This window comes from Oenanthe melanoleuca, chromosome 4, assembly GCF_029582105.1.
Source record: "Oenanthe melanoleuca isolate GR-GAL-2019-014 chromosome 4, OMel1.0, whole genome shotgun sequence".
Lineage (NCBI taxonomy): Eukaryota > Metazoa > Chordata > Aves > Passeriformes > Muscicapidae > Oenanthe > Oenanthe melanoleuca.
The window spans coordinates 43555572-43578599 of NC_079337.1; the positions used below are offsets into that span (position 1 = coordinate 43555572).

The following is a 23028-nucleotide window of genomic DNA, read 5'->3' on the forward strand; positions in this document are numbered from 1 at the left end:
ATTACATTGGAAAGTTCAGTATAAACATCATGATTTCCTTATTGTCAGGGAAGATTACATTCTTAATGCTATTCCTGGGATCTACTAATTCAGAGATTTTCTTCATCTGATTTAGTGTTACTGTGGAAGGTCCTACAAATAGAAGTGTCATCTCAAATAAGCTTTGTCTTTAGACTGCTGTAGACTGCATTACTGGTTAGTCTCTTTTTTCTTTAAGAAAAAATGTTGAATGTTAATGTTTAGAAGTCTAGAAATCAGGATTCTGATTCTTACCAGTTAGAACTGAGTCTCTGAATACTGACCCTATAACTTGTGGAATTTTTTAAGATGTTCTTGCAGCAGTCAGCTTCTGGACTCAACTTTGGTTCTGTGCAGCTTCCTTCTGGAAATTCTTCAACTGTTCAGCAGCTTACGCCAATAAACATGCAAGGTCAAGTTGTTCAGACTAATCAGACTCCAAGTGGGATGAATACAGGCCACATAAGTACTCCACACATGATACAGCAGCAGCCTTTGCAGAGTACTGCAACACAGGTAAAATTCTATTGCTGATTTTGCTGGACAGAATATTTGCTCAAATACCCAACTGAAATACAACAGCTTCCCTGACATTCCCCTGTTATGAACGAGTATTTGAGATTGCTTAAAAAATCATCAGCAAGGGCATCAGCAAAAGCCTCATTTAATATTAAGTGGCAGCACAACAAAGTTTGTTGGCAAGATTCACTCTACTACTTACAGAACAGTTAAAGCACAAACAAAACAAAAAAAAACAAGCAACAACAAAACCAAGCAAAATTCAGGCAATCAAAACAGAAGTGAACTGAGAACTATCTAGGGGAGTGTCTGTGTTTCAGTGCATGTGAAAAAAAGACAGCAAGGGCAAAAATAAAAAGGAACATGGCCTAAAAGCTTAACAGCACTCAAATTACACATTAAACCTTATAATGTAACAAAGAAACAGCTCTTAACTTAACACTATAAACTTAACCTTAACAATTTAGCAGAGGAATAACATTCAACAGCATGTATCCCCACAGAACCTCGTTCTTCATGCTGAACACTTCTGTGGGTTTGACCATTTTGTGTATGGAGACTCTGTACACATCTGATCTCTGTGGTCATCCTTCTCTGTACCCTTTTTCCACATTCCATACTTTGTGGAGAGGCAGACTAGTGATGCATTTTACCATCTCAGCAGTAGGCTAGTTCCAAACTTTCAAGTAAGAAATTCTTGACATTATGTGCATATTTTAGTCTTAAGTTGGGCACAGAGATGCTAAAGGAGTAAAAAGATGATTTTGAACAAACAATATGCAAGTAGCTGAAAAATTAAAGGAAAAAAATAACCTGAACAGGAAAAGAAGTTAATGTAAGAGACTCAGATGTCCAAGGTGCAGTCCCACCTCTAAATCTGCAGTCAGTAGAAATACCTGTGTACTTTGAATTAAGAATTCATTTGAATAGAAAAGAAACACTGGCAGTTTTGAAGTGTGGGCAATGACAGTGAGGAGAACAGCTGTAATATCTGGCTATCTTCAACTTACTATCTCAAAATTTCTTTTCAGCATAATCAACAAAATGTACTTAGTGGACATAATCAACAGTCTTCTCTTGCCAGTCAGTCACAGAACACAGTCTCGGCACCTTTGTACAACACTATGGTGATTTCTCAGCCAACAGCAGGAAATGTGGTGCAGGTTCCCTCTAGTTTACCACAGAACAACAGCCAGAATTCTGCTGCAGTAACCACTTTTACACAGGACAGACAAATCAGGTAAATCTTCAAGACCTGTATTTAGATGACTTTTTATAATGGTATGCTTATGCAGCTGCATCATATCCAAAGGGAACTAAAGTAGCATTTAAAAGATCATGTGCTTTATGTTTCAACTGTATGGATACAACCCTTGAAACTAAACTGCCCAAAGTAACAAATTTGCAGGCTTATCAAAACCCATGTTGCTATAGCAAAATATGACTTTGAGAGATTTGCCTTTTTCAAATGTATGTGATGCTTCATATATTTATTTTTTTTTCCTGAAGGGACTCTAAATGTCTTTTTCTATTAACAGATTTTCTCAAGGTCAGCAGCTTGTAACAAAACTTGTCACGGCCCCAGTAGCGTGTGGAGCAGTAATGGTACCAAGTACTATGTTTATGGGACAGGTGGTGACAGCTTATCCCACTTTTGCTGCTCAACAGCAGCAGACACAGACTTTGTCAATAACACAGCAACAACAGCAACAGCAGCAGCAACAGCAGCAGCAGCAAAGTCAGCAGGACCATCAGCAGCAGCTCACCACAGTGCAACAACCAGCTCAGTCACAGCTGACCCAGCACCCCCAGCAGTTCCTACAGGTAATGAATGTTGAGCTGTCTACAAATCTTTCCAAGTCCTGGCTCTTTCAGCATTGCTCTGTAATCCAGGGGTGCTTTACCTGAAAACAAAACACTTTAAATAGTAACCTATGAATAAGCCCGATGCATGAGGTAAGTTTATTCTGTAGCTGTTTTCTAATTAAAGGAGAAGCAGTCTTTCCTGTAGTGTTACTCCATGCATTGTCCTATCTTACATCTTTCTCCCTTTGAATTGCTGCTCTGAATTGACTGTGGAATCAAAAACCAGATGTTTCCTTTAAAACCATTTACATATTCTTTCATTAACTTTACATGTTAATACAGTAAGGTATGAGAGATGATGGTTGGTCTGGAAAGCAGCACACAGCCCAAAGCAAGACATGTCCCAATAACATAGGAGGCGTTCATTTCAAGGCATGAAATTCTGTCTAGGTACAGCAGAGGCTGAGCAGCGAGTAACTTTGTAAGCAGAGAGTAGGGAAGAACCTTGTTTTAGTGGAGAAAGAAGAGAGCTTGGGTCAAAAGAGAAGGAAGACAAAACACAAGGAGTTTAGAAGTAGGAAATCTCTAGAAAAAACTGAAAATAAAAGGAATTGATGGGGAAATCTGTTGCCATTTGTTGATTCCAATTAATTACTGGTACATGGGTCGTCCAGCATCTGGAGTTGGTGAAGGAGATGTAGTAGTGGCTAAAATATTAGAGAGGCTGTTTAGTAGGTTGGTAGTGTCTGTATCTCTGTTTCTAAATTTAAAAGTTGATACAATTTTGACTTAATTCTGGTGAAACAGACATGTGAAATAAGATCTCAAAAAGTCTGTTCCTACTCTAGAATTTCATTTTAGGCAAAAGTCTAGTATTTTTAATACAAACTATTAAAGTGCTAGAATTTGAAGTGAAGCAAATTCTCTTTAAAAATGACAAAAGTGCTTTTTCTGCTTCTGTTTACTGGGGCATCTTACAGTCTGATTCTGTAGGTAGAGCAGTTGATGTGCTTTACTCTCTGCTGCAGAACATTTCAAGATTGAGATGTCCTAGTGCATTTGTACCCATCTTTCATTGTTTTTCTTCAGTAATCTTTTTTTTTTGTTGTTCTAAGAAGAATTCTGTTTAAGTACCATTTCCAGTAGTACATCTCCTTCAAAGGGGATGTTTAGGTCTCAAATGCACCATTTTCCTTGACTGTGCATTTTATCTGTGGGGGAATGTGATCTGTGCCAAATCATGCACTATTTTTTCATTTGACTGCAATGACAGTTACCTACACTTACTCAAATGGATTTCTTATGCCCTGCTAGGCTTTAGTGGTTTGAAGTGAAGACAAATTGCCATGTGTTCCTACCTATTACCACAGAAATTACAAAGAGCAATTACAGCTGCTTTATTAATAGATCAGATGCACTGCTTAAATGTATTAGTATGAACAAATCTTTGCATTGTTTGCTCAGTTTCACTGGCCAAATCCCAAGTTTAGTTTGACAGAACCCTTAGGAAAATTTAAAAAGCAGCTAGGCCCGTGTTTCTCAGTGCATCAGGAAAAATAATTTTTTTTCTATTTTCGTGTTTTAGACATCCAGGTTACTTCATGGAAATCAGTCGGCTCAGCTTATTCTCTCTGCTGCTTTCCCACTACAACAAAGCACTTTCACTCAGTCCCACCACCAGCAGCATCAGTCTCAGCAGCAGCAGCTGTCACGACACAGAACTGACAAGATGACTGATCCTTCCAAAGTTCAGCCACAGTAGTGTGGGTGCTGCCTCCTTTTGAAGCAAACTGCCAGCAGGGGCTGCCCCACAAACAGTTGCACTGAAGCTACAGAGGTAACAGTACGAAGGCTTTCTAGCCCCATGGTGTTGAGATCTGCTTCTAACTTCTGGAATTTGTTAAGAAAAGCCACAAGATGATGATGGGGACATGGCCAACTTTGAGAGTTGCCCCAGTTTCTGTGTTTTAAAGGATTTGCTGCCATGTTGTAATTTGTCCAGGTGAAATCTCCAAATGTGACTGAAATGAGAGTGATGCTGAAAATATTGGTATTTTTATCAATCCTGTACATTTTTAAAGTATTAAAACGGACATGGAGCAATTGTTTTGAATTAGCAGGAAAAAATGCCAGAAATATAGTCCAAAAACCATCTAATTTTTTTTCAGATGATTACAGGACAGTAAATATTTTGAAAATGTTGTGTGAAATCCAGTTCTCTGTTGTACAGATGCTGTAAAATATTGTGTATATGTCTGCATAAAAGGAGAAAGAGCAAAATATTTTATATGATGCATGAAAATGTAATCTGTTATTTGTAGGTTTGAATATGTTTCCCTAAATTCTCACGCCATACTCAGACTAATGTTTTCCTCTGTTCTACCCTTTTGTTTACAACATGATGCATCATTATTTTCACCCTTAATGTGGGCACAAGTCTCTTGTTTGTGCTTTGTCCGTGATGTCAGGGTTCGTTCGGTAAGGTATAGTGTGTTGGTTAGTTGACTGCTTGAAGTTAAATTATTGATGAAGCTGTTTGAACTGGTGATCATGCATCAGGGTTCAGGACATTCAGATTCATAAATATCACTCATCATTTCATAATTAATTCATCATTTTATTTGAAAAATAGGAATTTGCACTGCTTTCTTGCGGATGGTTTGGAATTTTATTCCCCAAAGCTATCTTTTGATATAGTTCATAGTTGGAAATATTTATGTAAAAGGTTTAAAAAAAATGACAGTAATTTTCAAGAATGTTTCAGTTATAGGAGTAATTTGCACAAAAATATATTTACATTTAATAACCTTTTGGGCACTTTTTAACCACTTTCTCTGTGGTGAGAATTGTAACTTGTTAAACCATGTTGGAATCTTTTTATTCTCCTTCAAAAATTAGTCAGAACTAATTCAGGGTCATTTTAACAACAACAACAAAACCCATAGTGCCTTGATTTTAATTCAGGTGATAATGTTGAACATCTTGAATTACAATGTCTTGAATCTGTAACCATTTTCAATTTTGAAGTCTTAGCACATTGTCAACCAAACTTGTGTATCTACTTCATAGATATTTCTGTATTGTGTTAATTTTAACAATGGTCTGAATTGAGACCATTAATATTTTTGACTGGTACTCCCCCTCAGACAGTATCCAGAAATACAGGAGTCTCAAAAATCTCAGATCTTTAAGGTAATATTCTTAAACAAAAAAAAAAAAAAAAAAAAAAACAAAAAAAAAAGCAAAAAAAAAAAAAAAAAAGATTAAAAAAAAAAAGCAAACCTTAAAAGACAGGACTCCTTTTGCAGAAGGAAGAATAATAAGCTGATCTTTTTTTTTTAATCATTTTTGGAAGCATTTAAAGTGTGTTTTGGGGGAGATCATGATTGCATTTAACACTACCAGGTATTGATTTAAGAGCTATCACTGAACTAAGACTTCAGAAGGCAACATCACTTTATAAAGAAAATAAAAAGTTCCAACAGATATGTGCTATTTAAGTAAAGGTTGGTAGGTTTTTATGGTACTAGTTTGTGGAAACCAGAACTTCAGAGGAAAACTAATAAATGCTGGTAGATCTGATAATTAATTAAAAACAAAAAACAGCAAAAGCAGTTAAAACTAGTGCTAGGGAGAGAAAGCTGGATTAATCTTGAATACTGAGGAGGAGTTGAATGAATGTAACCAAATGGTGATGGTCTATTTTGTACTATGGAACAGTTTGATTGTATTACTGGATGAACCAAACCCGCAGGAGATAATACCGGTTTAGCCAAGCCTTGGATGCTGTTGGTTACATTTTGGGGCAAGCCTTTGCCTCTGCACGTGTCCCAGCATTAGACCTTTGTTATTCCCCTGTCATAAAGCAAATGTTTGGCACCAAAAAGCCAAGCAGTGAACAAGGAAGGAGAGTGTGAGAAACACAGTACCAAAGAGAATGAGATTGCTCTCTGCTCCAAGAAGCCTATTGCAGCCTGGAGCAAGGAACAGATGCCAATACCAAACATAGCAAGAAACACTTTCCCTTCTTTAAAGGGATTTCTGGCATTCTTCAGACTGGGATAATTGTCAGAGACCTGTTTCTGTAAAGTTCTATGTAAAGCAATCCTGCCTTGCTCTGCTATCCTTACCACTCCATTCCACCTGTTTCCATATGAAGCTGCATTGACTAGAGGTCTGTGCTATCACTTCTTTGCCTAATGGAAAATAGGTTAGACACAAATTTCTTTAACCAATTACAATAAAAATATAGCACTAATAAAGAAAACTGGGAGAGCTTTAATAGTGCTGTTAGAACTACTGAATACTGGTAAAATAGGTGTATTAAACTATTATACTGCCAATTATAGAAATTAGAGGTACCAGCCAGACAGTTAATAATGCAGCTTTTTTATATGAAGCTTCATTTCAACTTCCCATTCTCCTCTCCCCATATACTCTGGTGTGCTGCTATAGGTCTGTCAGTAAAAAGGCTAAACAAGGAGAGAGAAATTAGATGATGGCATAGTGTGGCTGCTGAAAGAAAATATAGAAGTGTATGCTTTGATCAAGAAGCTTTTTGTAGCCTTAGAGAGAGGTCATTCAATTACAGAACTACCAGCCAGTAGAGAAAGGATAGAAGATGGGGAAATTCTAAGGAACTGGAAAAAATACAGCACACATTTGAAGAATTCCTGTCCTGAATCAGGGAGAGTTTACCAAGGCAAATGTGTAGAACTTGGTCCAGATTGTGTGCAAGTATGGAGATGCTTTGTTCACAAGGAGTGACTAAAAAGTGTGTATTTAACAGGTCTGCAGCTTCCCCTGTTGCTGAATCAATTGCTGAACTGTCCTTGAGTTTTAGTGAGAAGAGGACCAGGCTGTTGCCTCTTTCTTAATCAGCCTTTTACTTCTGCCTGACTCATTTACTACAGGCTTACTTGCAACATCCTGATAAATAGAATGACAGTGAATGCTGAGATGCTGCAGCTTCTGGAGCAGAAATGTTGCAGAATGACTCTGACAGAAGGGAAGGAGTCTGTTAAGGGGAGGATTGTATTTGTGAAGAAATGGGCTGGTGATACATAATGGAGTGAAAAGGACAGCATTTGCACGGAGTTTAGGAGACAGACATGTCTGCAGTGGGTGAGGCTTTGAAGAAAAGTGTCTGGGATAACTTCAGAGAGAAAAAAGAATATAGTTATTTTTATATTATATTTAATATATATTATATTTGTATATAAATATGAAAGGATTCTAGTAGGAGCTCTCCATATGCCTTCCACTTCATCTAGAAGGTTTACCTTCTGCACTACGGTTCCAGTGTGTCACCACCTTCTGTGGGCATCTTGCCTACTGCCAAACACCAAAATTAGTAACCAAGCATCCTTACAAGAAATAGGTTTCATTTCAGCTTTATGTAAAAATAAATAAAGTAAAGATTTATCAGACAGTTTTTTCACAGGAAAAAGAAATTATCTTAAGACTTAAATAGCACTTTCTCTTTTTGGTTTTTTTTTTGGTTTTTTTTTTTGAGTAATAACAAGCACTTTACTGAAAAGACTATTTGAAAAACAGTTTATTTCTTTAGTCGGTGAAACTGTTAAAAAGGGGGCACATCAAGGAATAACACATAAAACTGTCAAGAGAGACATTTCTGGAAAATGTTTCTTTATTATGGTGATCCTTTGAGGTTTAAAGTGCAGGATTAAAAAGGCTTCTAAAACCGGTTGCCTTTGTGTTTTATATGGCCAGGGGAAGAGATTAGTGATGAGGGCTTCCTTGGAAGGAGGCTTTTTAAGTTGCACAGTTGCCTATGAGAGAGAATCATCTGGAGGCTCATTTGCCTGCTCAAAAATTCTAAGTGTCCCTTAGGATTATAAATTTTGTGAAAATATTCTGAAGGTTTAAAGATGTGGCCTTTTTCAAATGTTAAAGTTGATTCAAAAATCATTTATATTTTCAGAGATTTAACCCAGGTATTGTTATGAGTGTTTTAAATGTCAAGGCATCAGGAGATGTCAAACGTGTCAGATTCATAAGCTTCTCTATTTGAAATAACTATTGAAATTAGATGTACAGTCAGAGGGCTGGAAAATGGTTATTTTGATTAAAAGGGAAAAGAGACTAGTTTTAATAATTAACCTTTTATTTTTTTACTTATCCCTGGTGGAAAAAAAATTGAAGAGAATGAAATGAATTTGGATTAAAAAAGACATATTTAAACAAATCAGAGTAGATGAGACAACTGTGAGAGAATATTTGAAATCGTCTTGGTCGTCTATGAGACTGGGTAGTTGCTTTTTCACTACCATGATTTTTAACACTACATTCCTTGTCTTTTTCTTTTTTTGTCTATTTTAAACAGGTGATTTTAAACTCTGTGATACTTCATGCTATGCCATCTGCATGAATTTTGCCAGCATGATATGCTATATTCAAAGAAAGTGTATCTAAAATAAAAAGGAAGGGGGGGGAACAAAACACTGTGTCTGAAAAAAATACTTTATGGCCTAATAACAGAGACCCCAGCTATGACTGAGAGATGCTGCATTAATAGACAATCAATCAATGGGTAATTATTTATGAAACACTTTTGGGAATGGTCTTAAAGATGTAACTGCTTTGAAAGCAGTTGGTGAGTTGTCTTTTTCTAACAAGAAAGGTAAAAAATATTTATTTTCAAATATATCAGATTGAATTTTGAGTTTTTAAGCAGTGTTGATTTCACAGTGTCTTGGGTTTCAGTTTTGTTTTGTATTTTTTTAACTGGCATTAGATTTATATACGTAAAAGAAAACAAACAAAAACCCTAGTGCCGTTCATATTGACGTCAGGAAATGTAGATACAGTTCCCTGGTGTTCATGTGACCATTACTAACTGTCAATTTTTTAACTGAATAAATGTAACTCGTTTAAAATTTTGTTTTCTGTAGCTTCTAAGGTTCTAGAAGTTTTTTTCTGAGTTGCTTGATGTCAGTTTTATCCAAGTTTCACAGTGAAGCGCTCTTACCCTTCCCACGACTGTACCAAAGGCACTCTCTCTCCCCCACCCACAGAACTGACTTGTGAGAAGTTGCTTGATGTCACTTTTCTCTTCTCTCCCCTACCCAGACAAATGACTTGTGAGATTTCAGTAAAAATGCATACTGTATTTTTTCCTTGTCTTCTCTCTGTATCTCTTTATAAACTGATGCCCCACTCTAAAGGCTAGAGACCTCTGATTTGTGTATTTACATTACTGCCTTGGAATTTACTCACACAGCAGATTGAGTGTGCACAATTTAAAACTGCTTTCGTACCTTCATGTCTGCAGTCCCTGTTCTTGGCAAAGGATGGAGCAGCACTGCAGCAGGTTTGGATGGGCAGAGCCCTTCCTCGCTTTTTGTCATGGAAAAACACCCCTCTCTTCAAACTGGTGCCACTCCCCTCCCTGGGTATTTCTTCTGCTGGTGAAATGTCAAAGAATAGTATTTTTGAAGGAGTAGAGATGGTCTGAAATACTGGCTGTGCCACTGAGCAAGGAAGCAGAGACTTGCATTTAGCTGCAAGCACAACTTGTTGAGAGCTTGTAGCTCCTGCCTGGAAGAGCTGCGTGATAATATGTAACCTGTCAGGGTGGTCTGACCCTCTTTTCACTGATCAAAGTGTAAACATTAATAATTCCAAATGAATTAAATGTTCAGGGAAAGGAGGGTGGGAAGAAAATTGTGTAATTGAAACTGAATGCCTGGAGAAAACGATAAATACACTTAGCCATTTTTACAGTCTGAAGTACTTTTTTTTTTCTGTAATATCACACTGGATGCCCAGAGGAGGATACTGATCTCTTGCCTTTGAGAATTTAATACTTGTCTAAGTTGTATATTACTTCTATATGCCATGAGGCCCCTGTGGCCCAGGAGTGAAACAATCAGCTGCAGAAGTGCTGTAGCTGTAATTAAGAACTGTCACCACCCATAAGACTGAAAGCATGGAGTAAGCAAGACTGTCAGTTTTCTTACAATTGAACTTTGGAAATAGCAGTATATTTTTCCATAAACTTATCATGAAGAAGAGTGGTAATTACAACTGCTGCCACACCTGAAGCAATTGTGTTAAATGGCATTTTGCTGCCATGCAAGCTTGAAAGCAAAACTCATGTTTATATGAGAATGAAGCTGTTAAGTACTTGTAAAGATTAGTTATCCAAAGGTTAGATGCACTTCTGACTCTCTGGCATTAGTGATATAAATTCCAGATTTCAGCTTTTTGGGAGTAACATACAAGAGCAAGAGGCTTACTGGCATTCTTTGTGGCACGGTTATCACTGTCAGACCGTGGCAAATGCATTCTCCCCTGGGAAGTAATGGAAGTAATGCCCAAGAAAAGCACAGCTATCCTACGTGCCCAGGTTAGTGGGAAAAGCTACAGAAATGGACCCTGCATCTCCATTAGCAGAAGCCTGCAGCTGTAACTTGCCAAGAGTGCTGACTTCAGGGGCCATACAAGGCCATCTCTAGAAAAATGCCATGTCAGTACAGCAAGTGCCATTACATCATTATTTCCATGGCTCTGGAAAGAGAGGATAACTCAGATTATATTAGGATGGAACAGTCTGATCCTCTTGCTTCTAGATCTGATTTTGTTTTTTAAATACACAGTATCTGGGACAAACATGGAAGTACACTGAGCTACCAAGCTCTTTCTAGAAACAAAGCTGTTCATGTGAATCTGGTGGCAGCATTCCAGAGCCAGCCTGAGCTGGGTGGCTGAGGTGAGGGACAGCCTGCATGGCAGCAGGGAACACAGCCCCTCTCTCACTTCCAGGTTTTCAGACTTGGTGTCTGACTCATAGGTCTCACAACAGCAAGCCCAGGCACCAGCCCAGCACACACACACCTGCTGGCACTGCCCTAGGAAGATCAGGCTTGCTGGTGACCTGGTCCTGTACTTCAACAGGTTTCCTTTGAAAAACTTTGTCCTGGCAGGATGGAAGATTAGTTTGCCTCAGCCTTGGCTTACTGTGCTTTGCCACATACAGAGTAATGACAGGCTCTACCCAAGGATTGGGAATAGGCATCTTTGAAAATAACAATCACAAGCTGATGTAAGAATTTTCCATCCCAGTAGAACTGACTGTCATCTCCATTTTACTTCTGTTGCCTGGAAGTGAGGAATTGCTGGCAGTGTGCACTTGCAAACCTCTGCTTTGTGCAGTCAGAGCTGTAAATTCCTGCTTTAGACTCTGCTTTCAGGGTTCTTTGGCAGCAGCTGAAATCAGCTGCATCTCACCCCAGCAGGGAGAGCTGCAGGATGGATGGTGACCTGTGGTGACAGCTGCCCATTTCCCATGTTGCAGACACAATGGTTTGCATGGCCTTCCCTTCAACACTTGGGCTCTCATTCACTGCATTTCACATTCTCTAGCTACAAAAGAACAAGGAAGTGCACAGGATTGTGGCAATCAAGGCTTCAGCTGGTTACCTTATATACAAATGTTCATACACTCTATATTGCCTGTGTCTCAAGTATCCAGGTATTCTCAGACAGAACAGCAGCACATCCCTCTCCACTGGCAATGTGCTACAATGACAACAAGTCTGATAAAAAATCCCATCAACCATGAACTCCAACAGGCACTCAACAACAATCACTAACTAGTAGCAACTACTAAAGCACCTTTCAAAGCTTTTACTAAAATTTCATGAACTATGTAATTTCATGCTAACTTCCAACAAGTCAATGTTTGTGCTTAAAAAAAAAATCAAAAAGCTGCTTCAACAGCACTATTCAAACCAACCTGCCTAGCTGGTCTTTAGGAGCAGCCAAATGCATTGCTATGACTGGGCAAAAGCAGCATTTGGTATCTCTGTAAGTTTGTAATAGTAAAATATAGATGTGGAAGCTGCAGAGAGTTGTTCTGCATCTTAACACTCACCTCTACAAACAACTCTTGAAGAGCTTCCTTCTGTTGATCCTGTGATCCTAACTTTTTGTATCAAAAATAGCATTAAGCAGCAGACAAACTTTGGGAATCTTCTACAATTACAGCATGGCAAACTGGGTTGGCTTTCTGGATTTTGAGAAAAAAATTCTGTGCCTCCTCCCGATTACATTTCTACTCCTAAGAAGAAAAATCAGGTGGCACCACAGTTACCCTGCCTGGGATGGATCTGTATGAATGTCAGCAGCACCACTTCTGATTAACAGGAGCAGTTGTCCCATGAACAGTTAGAAGTTTAGGCTCCTCCCTGCAGATCCCTGTTCCTGCCCTGTTTTCACATGACCTCTGCTACAAATGCACTCCCTACAGGAGCTGAAACTCATCATGGACAGTGTGGGTCCTCAGACTGTGGGAAAGAAGAGGGTACAGGTTTTGGCTATGAAGTTTGGTTCAAAAGAACACAAAAACAAACAAACATAACAACCATCAAAAACAAACTGAAAATAACACAAATGGAGACACTATGTTTTATTAATACTCTTCCAGATTACATTTCTATTCCTAAAAAGAAAAATCAGGAATACATCTAAACCTAAGAATTTCATTACTGCTCAGTCCTGGGAATAGAACATGGTTAAGTTGGACCACTTCATTACTTTCTGTATACCTTAATATTAAAAAAAAAAAAAAAAAAAAAAAGGTCAGGTAATACTAGCTCCAGCCAGATTGCATATTGAACACAGTAGGCTGTTAATCACCCCACATTAGTTTCCTGATAAAAATCCCTGATTAAGAAGTTTTCCCTCTAAATTAAGTTTATAACATTCTCTTGCTTGGCTCAGCCACTGGATGGCATAGGGACTGCTCCCAGGTTTCTTGTTGCTTATATTATCCAGCCTCAGGTGCACCATGGAACCATCTTTGGAGGTGGGAGCCAGCAGTTTTCTCCTTAACACAGTCTGCTTCAAGAGGCCTGAAGAATCAGCTCTTGAAAAAACAGAAATGTGGTTGTGTGTATCAGAGGAAGAAAAGAGGAATTCTCAATACTTCGGAGAGTAGATCCTTGAACTCAGCTGAGCCAGGTCCAGCAAGTGAGAAAACCACTCAAATCCCACCATGGGAGCAGGCACCACAGCACAAACAAGCCAGACAATAAGCAGATCTCCACTGCAGAAGCTGTCCATAAATGCATCAGTCCCATGAATCATCTGCTATAAAAAGTTCAGTGTCTCATCTCCAGCACTTGTTTAACTACTAATTCTGTACATTATATACAAAAATGCACAAGGATAACTGCTTGATGCTTCCAATCCTTGTTCTTTTACAGCACTGAAAAATTTTAAAAACCAGAGTCTGGACTTATAAATAGTGCAGAAAATGCAAATGCTAAGAAGACAATTCCTCCTATGATTGTCACTGAAAACAAAACAAGAAGAAATTAGATACAAAAAGTAATTATCTTCCATGATACATTAAAGACTTAATTTTTTTTTTAAAAATGTCTGATTTCCAAATAGCTTTACTTAAAAATTCATGCTACAAGCAGTGGATGTTGCTTCTAGCTCAGTATTGGGATGTCCATATGCCAACCCACTGTCTAACTGCATCTCCAAGAATATATTCTGGCACACTGAAAGAAGCTTTGTTTTACTCACTACTTGAGCCAGTATAAAACTAGGCTAACACCTGCTGTTGAGTATTTGACTTTATAGCAGAAAATAGGATAGAATATTCTCATTCCAGAGCAAGCCATCAATTGGGACTGACATACAATTAGTGGTTTTTGCACATTTTAGGCAACTGTATTGGAAGAAAAAGTATCAAAAACATTAACTGCTTACAATGGCCACAGTCTGCTAGAGGCTGGGACAGAATTCTGGGAAAGCATCACTATGTTCCCCAACTCTTTAAACAAACTAATGTGCTAGAAGGACCTCTAGTTTAATATAAGGCTACTCCTGTGGCTCAAGATCCACACTGTGCTTGCAGCATATGAAACCATTGTCAAATTAGCATTTTGTCTCAAATTTCCTCAGCAAAAAACACAACAGAGTGCATGTTTCACTTTTGGCAGTAAAGTTGGTTTTTCACTACCACTGCAGCTAAAGAACAAATATTCTGAATGAACATATATAGGAAACAGCTTCACAGGATTATTCTTGGAAGAAGAAATCTCACCACATCATAGGACTGACAGTGGAAGCAAGCTGCAACCTAAGCTAAGGTAAAACAAACAACCTAATGTAACCTCACTGGTCCTGCCTGTTGCAGTTAGCAGGTATGATAAAAAATAATTTATGCCACACAGAGTAGCTTTTATGGCTTTTAAATGGCTGGTGTAAGTTATTAAGATGTAGTTCTCTTGCTCACCTGACCAGATTCAGATTTGCAACAGAATTTCTATTATCCACTGTCAAACAATAAATACTGACCATTTAAAATAGTGTATTTCCTTCCTCTGGTCTCCTAAAAGGAGTAGCTAATAGTAAAGCAAAACGAGGTGGGATGTAAGACAGACTCAAAAAAAAATCCCGAAATAATCCAAAACAAACCACCAGTTTTTATGGGTTTTCCAAAAGTTTTGAGAAACACTGTTCCTCAAAGAGCATGCAGCTCTTTACACCAGCATTATGTTTTTTTTGGTTGGAGCGAGTTTTCACTTACCAGTCCTAACAGAAATTTTTTGTGCTATCATTCTTCCTCCAATAACTGCTAAACCAGTGCATAGGCAATGTCCCACTGTTCCTCCTACTGCCACACCATAGGGGTCCTAAGGGGAAAAAAAAAGCACAAAGGGGTAAATCACTGTTGAAAACCCTCTAGTCCTACAACAACCTCAGAGCAGTGCTTTAATTCCCTGTTTGCAGACTGCAAAGCACAGTCTGTGTGATACTGTCTGGTGATTCCTCTGCTCTGCTGTTCAACACTGTCTTAAAGACAAGCAATAGTGAACATCATCTGAAGAGACAGACTTAAATCCAGCCTGATAGGAGCATATAGCATGCTTCAGCCAAGCAGCATCTTTAAGTTTATAATTATAGATCCAGAAATTGCTCCACTGTAGTTAAACCAATAAGCAACCTCTAGAGGGAAGGTGGCAGCTGTCAAGAAACACAATATGCATCACCTGGAAGAGCATTAACCTATCTATAAAGCCCTTGAATGGCAATTGAAAGCTTTCAGCAGCTACAACATTCCAAGTTTTTTGCCCTGCTTCACCCACTTGTGCTCTACACTCTGCCCTGCTCTATCATTCAAAGATGGAAGTGTGAAAGACCTGAAGTCCAGAGGATAATAAATTATTTTATAATTTACTGTCAACAACAGCTTTTCACATCATTGAATAACAAGCAGCTCCTCAGTGTGTGAACAACTGCACCACATAAAAGCGGTTTCTCAGATCTCCTTAGAAATTACACAGTTAAGGACAGCATATCTTCCCTGCTCATCTCTATGTGACACTTCTAGTTCCAAGAGGAAAAAAAAAAAGCTTCTTCCATCACTTAAGAAATGCATGAAATCTCAAAAGCCAAACAGCAAAACTGTCTAAGAAATTCTGTGGTTTGAAGACAACGCTTACTGGCCCAAAAGAACCAAAACCACAGCCAGTGAGAAAAGGTGGTGAGCACTAAGCAGTTGGCAGGCTGGAAAGCACCTAGAAGTGCAGGAAGAAGCAGGGCTGGGCCAGCAGAACAAACAGGCCCCCAGCATAAGGACCCAGAGTCCCTGGATATCCCTACAGCCAGCAATTACCTATACAGCCCTCACTGCCAGAAGGTGGATCTCATCCCCCATTCCATCATAATTATTCATTGATTTTGATACCTTCAATTCATTTTTTGTTTGGTAGCACTCTTATGAACATTTCATATTCTACAGGTACAGCCCACAGGTTTTAAATACAGTGCTCAGCACTTCACAAACAAGATTAAAGAGTCTGACAGACACTTCCTAAGGGGACACTTAGGAAATGCAAACCAGAAGTCAACAATCCCCCATAAAAAGATGGGCTTAAGCAACTTGCCTAGCAAATTGGGCAGAGGCTGTAGTGCTTCCTTTTTTCCAAGAACAATGAGATCATCCTCTCCTGCTGTTAGCTCTAAACATCTTCCCTACACTGTAACAGAGATAAGAGGTTCCTGCAGGTTACAGCCTCCTTCATTAAACAGCCCTGATTTATCCCTAGGGAACGTCTGAAAGTGCACCTGAAAGAAGCATGAGTCCTAGGGAAAAAAATGTAAATTATCTCAATGCATGAAAGAGCACAGGCAAGCTACTTATGTTTATTAAAAGCTTAACTACAAGCCTTCATTTCCCTTTAAGTATAATACAGTTATATATACTCTAATCACCACAATGCATATAATTTAATTTACAGCATTACTTAGTGCCCAGCACTTTAGAGTTTATTGTACTTCTATACACCCTACCATATTAACTCATATTTTAACAAGAGGTATCTGAGGAGGTATCTTTCTAACAGTTTAAAGCTTGATGGAATGGAAGTATCTTTTTAAGTTACCCAGTTAAAACTGAACTACCACAAAGAGCAAAGAAACATCTCTTCTGTAACATCTCTCAACACTGTAACAAAACCCAATTGATTTCAGCTGCATGACAAAAAGCAGCCATTTCCAGAAATGCCAGTGCAGTTCCAATCATGTAACAGCAGTTTTAATACCAGAGAGAGCTTCAGTGCATTTACTGTCAGGTCTTGTGCCTACATAAGGCACATCAAAGCACTCCTATAAGAGTATTTTGTCTCTTACCTCTCTATGAGCAACCCAAAGAAGGCAAAAGAACAGCAGGGATTCTGCAACACTCACCTCTCTGGCAGCCAAGACTATGGTTGTTAATTGGGAACGATCGCCCCATTCTGCTAAAAATGTTAACGTAAAAGCTTGAACAAAGATTGGTGAAATAAAGTGTAGCCACTTCTTCTGAGGTATAGTGGTGCCTGGCCCAGATTCCACATCTCCTGGTCCATTTAACAGTTTAGTTCTCTGAAGCTGTGGAGGACAAGGGAAAAAAACCACAAGAAATAACCATAAAATTAAAAATGTCATCTAAACAACCCAAATGAAACATCTAACAATAAAGCTGGACAATCAGTTTCTAGAATGTCATTAGCCACTGCCTGCTACATTATCAGCATATTTATACAGTCACCCTTACAAAAATATAGCTAAGTATATGCACACATGTATGTGTCTAGAAGTATACACACATATATAAAGCTGTCATCAGCTCTAACCTCTGATCATCATCCATCTTGTACTGCTTACAAATAAAGTGTCTGACCATAAAAAGAAATAAAAGCAGAGCCAAGAATAAACTGTTGGTGTCCTCTCTGCAAGTAATGCATTAAAAACACGTCAAAAACACCCACACTAAGCAGGTCTGTTCTCTCCTAAGAAGCCAGGCTTGCCACAGGACTGGAATCACCTGCTGGAAGAGCCTCCAGGGGCCATTTCTATCCCATCTACCACACATTTTCTGTGTCAGTTTCTCAGTCACAGACACTGCTGATCACCCCAAACATGAATGACAGTGCTGCTCTGCAGCTTCACAGCTTTAATTCTTCCATCAGCTGTAACTAACAACAATTTTATGACTTACTTCCTCATCTTTTTTTTTAATTTCTGCTTGAACTTCCTCCAGCTCTTCCTGCCCCTCATCTGGACTCATTTTCAAGCCTTCCCGAAGCATTCGGATGCCAAAGATTGCAAACAGTGCTGTTGACACATAGTATGTGTACACACGAGGAATAACTGTGGTGGCATAGCCAAACAGAACTGAAAAGAAAACAAATGTGCCATTTCAAAAAATAAGCATGAGGATCATAATTGTTTTTCCCACTTCTAAGAAATGCTTGCTAGCGAAGTCTGCAATCCAAATATTTACTGATCTACTGATAAATAAATATTGCATCTTTTGTTAGTTTTGTATAATTTTCTAAATTTTGGAAGATAACACCCTAGAAACTCCAAGAATTACTGGTCATACCAGAGACTGAAGTCCACTGTGACACAGACAATGCACTCCAGCTAATGTCATGGTGTGCTGCTCCTGAGAGCCAGTCCAAACAATATTATCTTTCCCATCAAGGTCTATCTAAAGGCAAGTCCTGCCCTTCTCCATGCACACCATGAAACTACCATCTGTAATTGTGTTAGATTAGTCATAGTGTACCCAGTTAATTCCATTTACATGGTGGATAGCATCTTCTTCCAATAATTCCATTTATCAGATAAAGTCAGAATAAGATTTTCAATTAGGTAAATCTACCAGGCAGATCTACAAATCATCCAGCTGGGTGAATCCATGCCTGTCTTCCTTTTGCCAAGTGCACATTACTATTCCCTTGTCCCCCATATTCCCCACATACACACAATGTGACCAACTTTGATCCTCCTCAAAGACAGTTCCCACTTACAGACTGAAAAGCAACCTTCACAGTGCATCTTTTAGAGTTACTGAAGTTGATCAAACTAAGCCAAAACTAGTTCTTAAATAAGAAGTGTATCCAGGACAAAGTACTTAGTTTTCATAAAGTAAGACCACTTAGCATTTTTTGACAGAAAAAGGCCTATATAAATGGGAAGAAAAAAAAAAATCTACACATTATATGTAAGGTTGCTTGGACCATACAAGTGTTTCTGCTACTCTATTCCACAATCAATTAGCTAAAAGGAAGCATATTACCATGTGTGCTTTTTTTGTACACACCTTTATAGTTGAAAAATGCACTAAGAAGTTACTACATGATCTAGAAATAATTCTGCACTGCCACTACCAGAAGAATGAGACCAGAATTAATCAGCCTTATTACTCATAAACACAGCACATACATACACAAATAGCAGTACTATTTGCAAAGCTAAATAAACCAGGAGTTAAACAAAGGATCTTTAAAAAGACTGAAAATACTGCAGTAAAACAATGCAAGAAAGCTAGACAAGAAAAGCTATCTTTTTCTTAGCATTTCTTACATATATAAGCATAGGCACAGTGAAATAAGACAGCTTATATTGTCAAGTAAGACAGCTTGAAAAAATATCCCAAGTACATTACTTGGAACTAATGAGTTTAAGTGAGCATGTCTTCATGAAATCAAGGTGGGGAAACCCCCCAGGAAATTCCAAAGTCAAACTGTATAAAACAAGGGCAAGAGATAGGAGAAGGAAAGGGTGTGGAGGAGGAAGAACCCAACAACAAAACAAATTCCTTTCTGAAAAGGGAAGATATAATTGGGAACCTCTAAACTGGGGGATAAAAGCAGAAAAGGAAGTTTTTATGAGAAAGCATTAAAAAAAAAAAAAAATTGAAGAAAGAATTTGTCTAGAAAAAGAGAGCCATAACGGGCAGGAGAAATTACACACAATGCAAGTGGAAACTGCTCTAACTTAAACTGCAATAATTGCAGCAGTGTACACAGTAACAGCTACACACCCAAAAACCATTCACAGAAACACTTGCCAAGCAGCCTGTGCCAGTGAACTGGCTCTCTCCAGCATGTATGAACCAAGCACCACTATTTCAAGTATTTCTGAAACGGGCATGGTTAGAAATGAGCACGGAGACAAACTCTGTGCTGCATCTGATGTACCTGAAGGCTGCTCCATTTCACAATCACAGCTACCTAAGTGCCCACGGCCACAGGTTCCTCAGGTGCCACCTGACACCTTACTTCCTGCTCCCTCCCCTCCATCTTCCACTTAGACAGCTCCCAGCACAAGTCCAAACAGCTTATGTGTGGAGGAATACACATAAGATGAGGAAAATGTGTCATCATACAAAGAATCTTTTGCCTTAGGAGGAAAAACAGAAGCCACTCCCACATTCCCTTTAGGCACACTAATTTAATAGGAGAAAAAAAAAAAGTAAATTAGCCAAACAATCAAAGGAAGTGCTTAGGCTCTCTATCTCATTCCCCTTCTTCAAACTCCAGTCCAAGTCTAGGGAACACAAAGACTTCATTGGAGGAAAGAGCCTAAATACTTGATTTGAGATTCCATGCTTTGCAGGAAAAGCTTCACACTCTCCTCAAAACAGCAAACCGCATAGATGTACTACCTGCATTCCCATAAGGTTTTTTGATAAACACACAGCAATCACTACTTAAGAGGTAAAACAGAACAGAAAAAGGCAGAGTGCTAACCGGACAAACACGTCATCAGCCCCAGGGCGAGCATGGCCCCAGCCAGCACCGTCAGGCGGTTGTAGCGCATGGCCATGATGGCCGCGATGAAGAAGGTCTTGTCCCCCAGCTCCGACACGATGATGACCGATATAGCAGCCACAAAGGCATGAATAAAGCCCAGGTTAGTCTTGTCAGCTGACTCTTCACTGACAATGTGGACTGGAGCAACTAGGGAGGAGCCTTTCTGCAAGAAACGGGGAGAAAAAAAGACAAAACAAATCCTAAACACTCGTCAATTAGGCTTGAATTAGTACACAGAAATACAAAGCCTTGTACTCCTCCTGTCATACCATCCTGTGTAGAGTGACACTTTAAACAGATACAACTCTCATGCTCATTAATGATTATTAACCAGTTCCTGGCTGCCACCTACCTCAAATTGCCAGTTAGGGACTTGTGAGAGGATCAGATCTTGCTGATTATTAAAACATTACTTCACCTTGCACGCTATCACCAGAACATGAGAACCACCATTACAAAAAACCACGGGCAGCTCAGATCTAATACTGCCATCTTTAAAATCCCTACCTATTTTATGACCTTAACCTTGAACAGTTTTCTGATATAAATAAGTGCTTCAAAATAAAACTGAGCAACTGTAACACCTTAGGGGAAAAGAAGCAGCCCATTCAAAAATGGTCAGGATAATTTTCTTTCCTTGCAAAATCTTTGCATCTCAGACACATTTAAGTTTTATAGATTCATAGAATGGGTTGGGTTGGACAGGACCGTAGCACTCATCTAATTTTAAGACCTCTGCAATGAGCAGGAACATTTTTCACTAGACCAGATTGTTCAGAGCTCCATCCAACCTTGAAGACTTCCAGGGTTGGGGCACCCACCATTTCTCTGGGCAACCAGTACCAGTGCCTAAGCCCTGTCATGTAAAAGAATTTCTTCTTAATATCTAGCCTATATTTCTCCTCTTTCCATTTGAGCCCAAGCCAAATTTTGTGCCAGTTTTCATCAGCTTCTTCTGCACTTGCACTGTGTTTGTTGAAACTAACTTCAGGACTCTCCCTTGGTGAAACCAGACCAGCACACTCCAGTTCCCACTCACCCACCGCAGTGCTCACTCCTACACACAGTAAGGTATCTATGATCAAAAGCAAGGCCCGAGGTCTGTATGCCGATGTTCAGCTCCCTGAGCAGGGATGGCTGACAGAGCCTGTCCCAGCACATCCGCCGGCAGAGACAGCCCGCAGCGTGTTTTGACACGATGGCTTCCCAGCATTCCACTTCCAGCAGGGCTCCAAGTTTTCCGGGGTTGATATTTAGCTCTCAGGCTCTGTGAGACACACTGCGACTTCCCAGAGCTCCTGCACCTTTCGCAGCACTCTAATATTTTCTGGTTCGGGTATGTGACACCTGGCCCCATGTGCTACACCAAGCCACATGTCGGCAATTTCTCCACCCTTCTGTGTGATCAGTGGAACTAGCATCCCCTCACCGAAAACACTGTTCAATAAGTTTTAACGCAAAGGAATTGATACTAACTGTTGAGAGAAAAGAAAAGCAACAAAACCTGGCACCTCCGGAAAAGCAACAAAGCCTGCTTTCAGCTGCTTCTGCGGGGGAAAGAGCACTGACCGCTTTCCCATGTCGGACATGGATGTCCCCCTTTGAGCAGAAAAAGGGGAGGATGTGGCGGCCCTGCAGCCCTCCTTTTCTCAGCTAAAAGCGGGGAATTGCGGAGCCCGACTGCCTCCGGAGGCGCGGCGCGGCGCCGGGAGCGCTGCCGCGGGGCACGGCGCGGCCCGTCCCCGCCTCACCTCAGCCCGCGGCTCCGCTCCCTGCGCCGCCGGCGGCGGCGGCGGCTCCTTCTTCCTGCCGGGCTCTTCCTCGGGAGCGGCGCGGAGCCGCGCCGGGGCCGCCAGCAGCAGCGCGGCCGCCAGCAGCAGCGCGGCGGCCCGCGGGAGCGGCGGCGGCAGCGGCGCGGACCCCATGGCGGCCGGCGCGGAGCTGGGGGGCGGCGCGAGCCCCGCTCCAGGCCGCCGCGTCACCGCCCGCGCGCGGCCCCGCCGCCCGCCCCGCCCCGCGCCGCTTCCTGCCGCGCACGCCCCGCCCCGCCCCGCCGGGCCCCGGCTCCCGACGGTGGCTGTGCGGCCTTCCCGGCGAGCGGCCGGCTCCAAGCGCGTCCCTTCCCCGTTCGGAGCTGCTGACGGGCAGGGGAAGGGCGCAGCGGAAGGGACGGGGAGCGGCTGCGTAAGGCGGCAAAAATCCGCGTAGGAACGGCCCGGACACGTCTCGGGTTGGTTGCACCGAGTGCGCAGCAGCGCTTGGTGTGTGCGTGCGCCCCGAGCACCGAACCGCAGCGGGCCGGGCCGGGAGCGAGGGCAGCGCTCATCCCGAGCACCGAACCGCAGCGGGCCGGGCCGGGAGCGGGCGCAGCGCTCATCCCGAGCACAGAACCGCAGCGGGCCGGGCCGGGAGCGGGCGCCCGAGCACCGAACCGCAGCGGGCCGGGCCGGGAGCGGGCGCAGCGCTCATCCCGAGCACAGAACCGCAGCGGGCCGGGCCGGGAGCGAGGGCAGCGCTCATCCCGAGTACCGAACCGCAGCGGGCCGGGAGCGGGCGC

At 40.9% G+C, this 23028-nt stretch overlaps 3 protein-coding genes across 7 annotated transcripts in view; 1 reads left to right on the forward strand and 2 right to left on the reverse strand.

Moving 5' to 3' along the window:
- Positions 1-12946, forward strand: part of CLOCK (clock circadian regulator) — a 69329-nt gene extending 56383 nt beyond the window's left edge. For all 5 annotated transcript variants that reach the window (XM_056490162.1, XM_056490161.1, XM_056490158.1 and 2 more), the window contains exons 20-23: positions 328-534; positions 1569-1777; positions 2076-2361; positions 3929-12946. In XM_056490162.1, coding sequence (XP_056346137.1) covers positions 328-534; positions 1569-1777; positions 2076-2361; positions 3929-4105 — 879 coding nt within the window. In that variant the 3' untranslated portion in view covers positions 4106-12946. The remainder of the gene's footprint in view (positions 1-327; positions 535-1568; positions 1778-2075; positions 2362-3928) is intronic.
- The window catches only part of SRD5A3 (steroid 5 alpha-reductase 3), a 390804-nt gene that overhangs the window by 357681 nt on the left and 10095 nt on the right, over positions 1-23028 (reverse strand). The gene's annotated exons all lie outside the window — the stretch shown is intronic.
- TMEM165 (transmembrane protein 165) lies at positions 7820-22439 on the reverse strand. The gene is made up of 6 exons (XM_056490183.1): positions 22223-22439; positions 20409-20634; positions 17867-18042; positions 17074-17256; positions 14912-15017; positions 7820-13663 (listed from the first exon to the last, which is right to left on the reverse strand). The coding sequence occupies exons 1-6, from the start codon at positions 22394-22396 to the stop codon at positions 13587-13589; spliced, it is 942 nt and encodes a 313-aa protein (XP_056346158.1). The 5' UTR covers positions 22397-22439; the 3' UTR covers positions 7820-13586.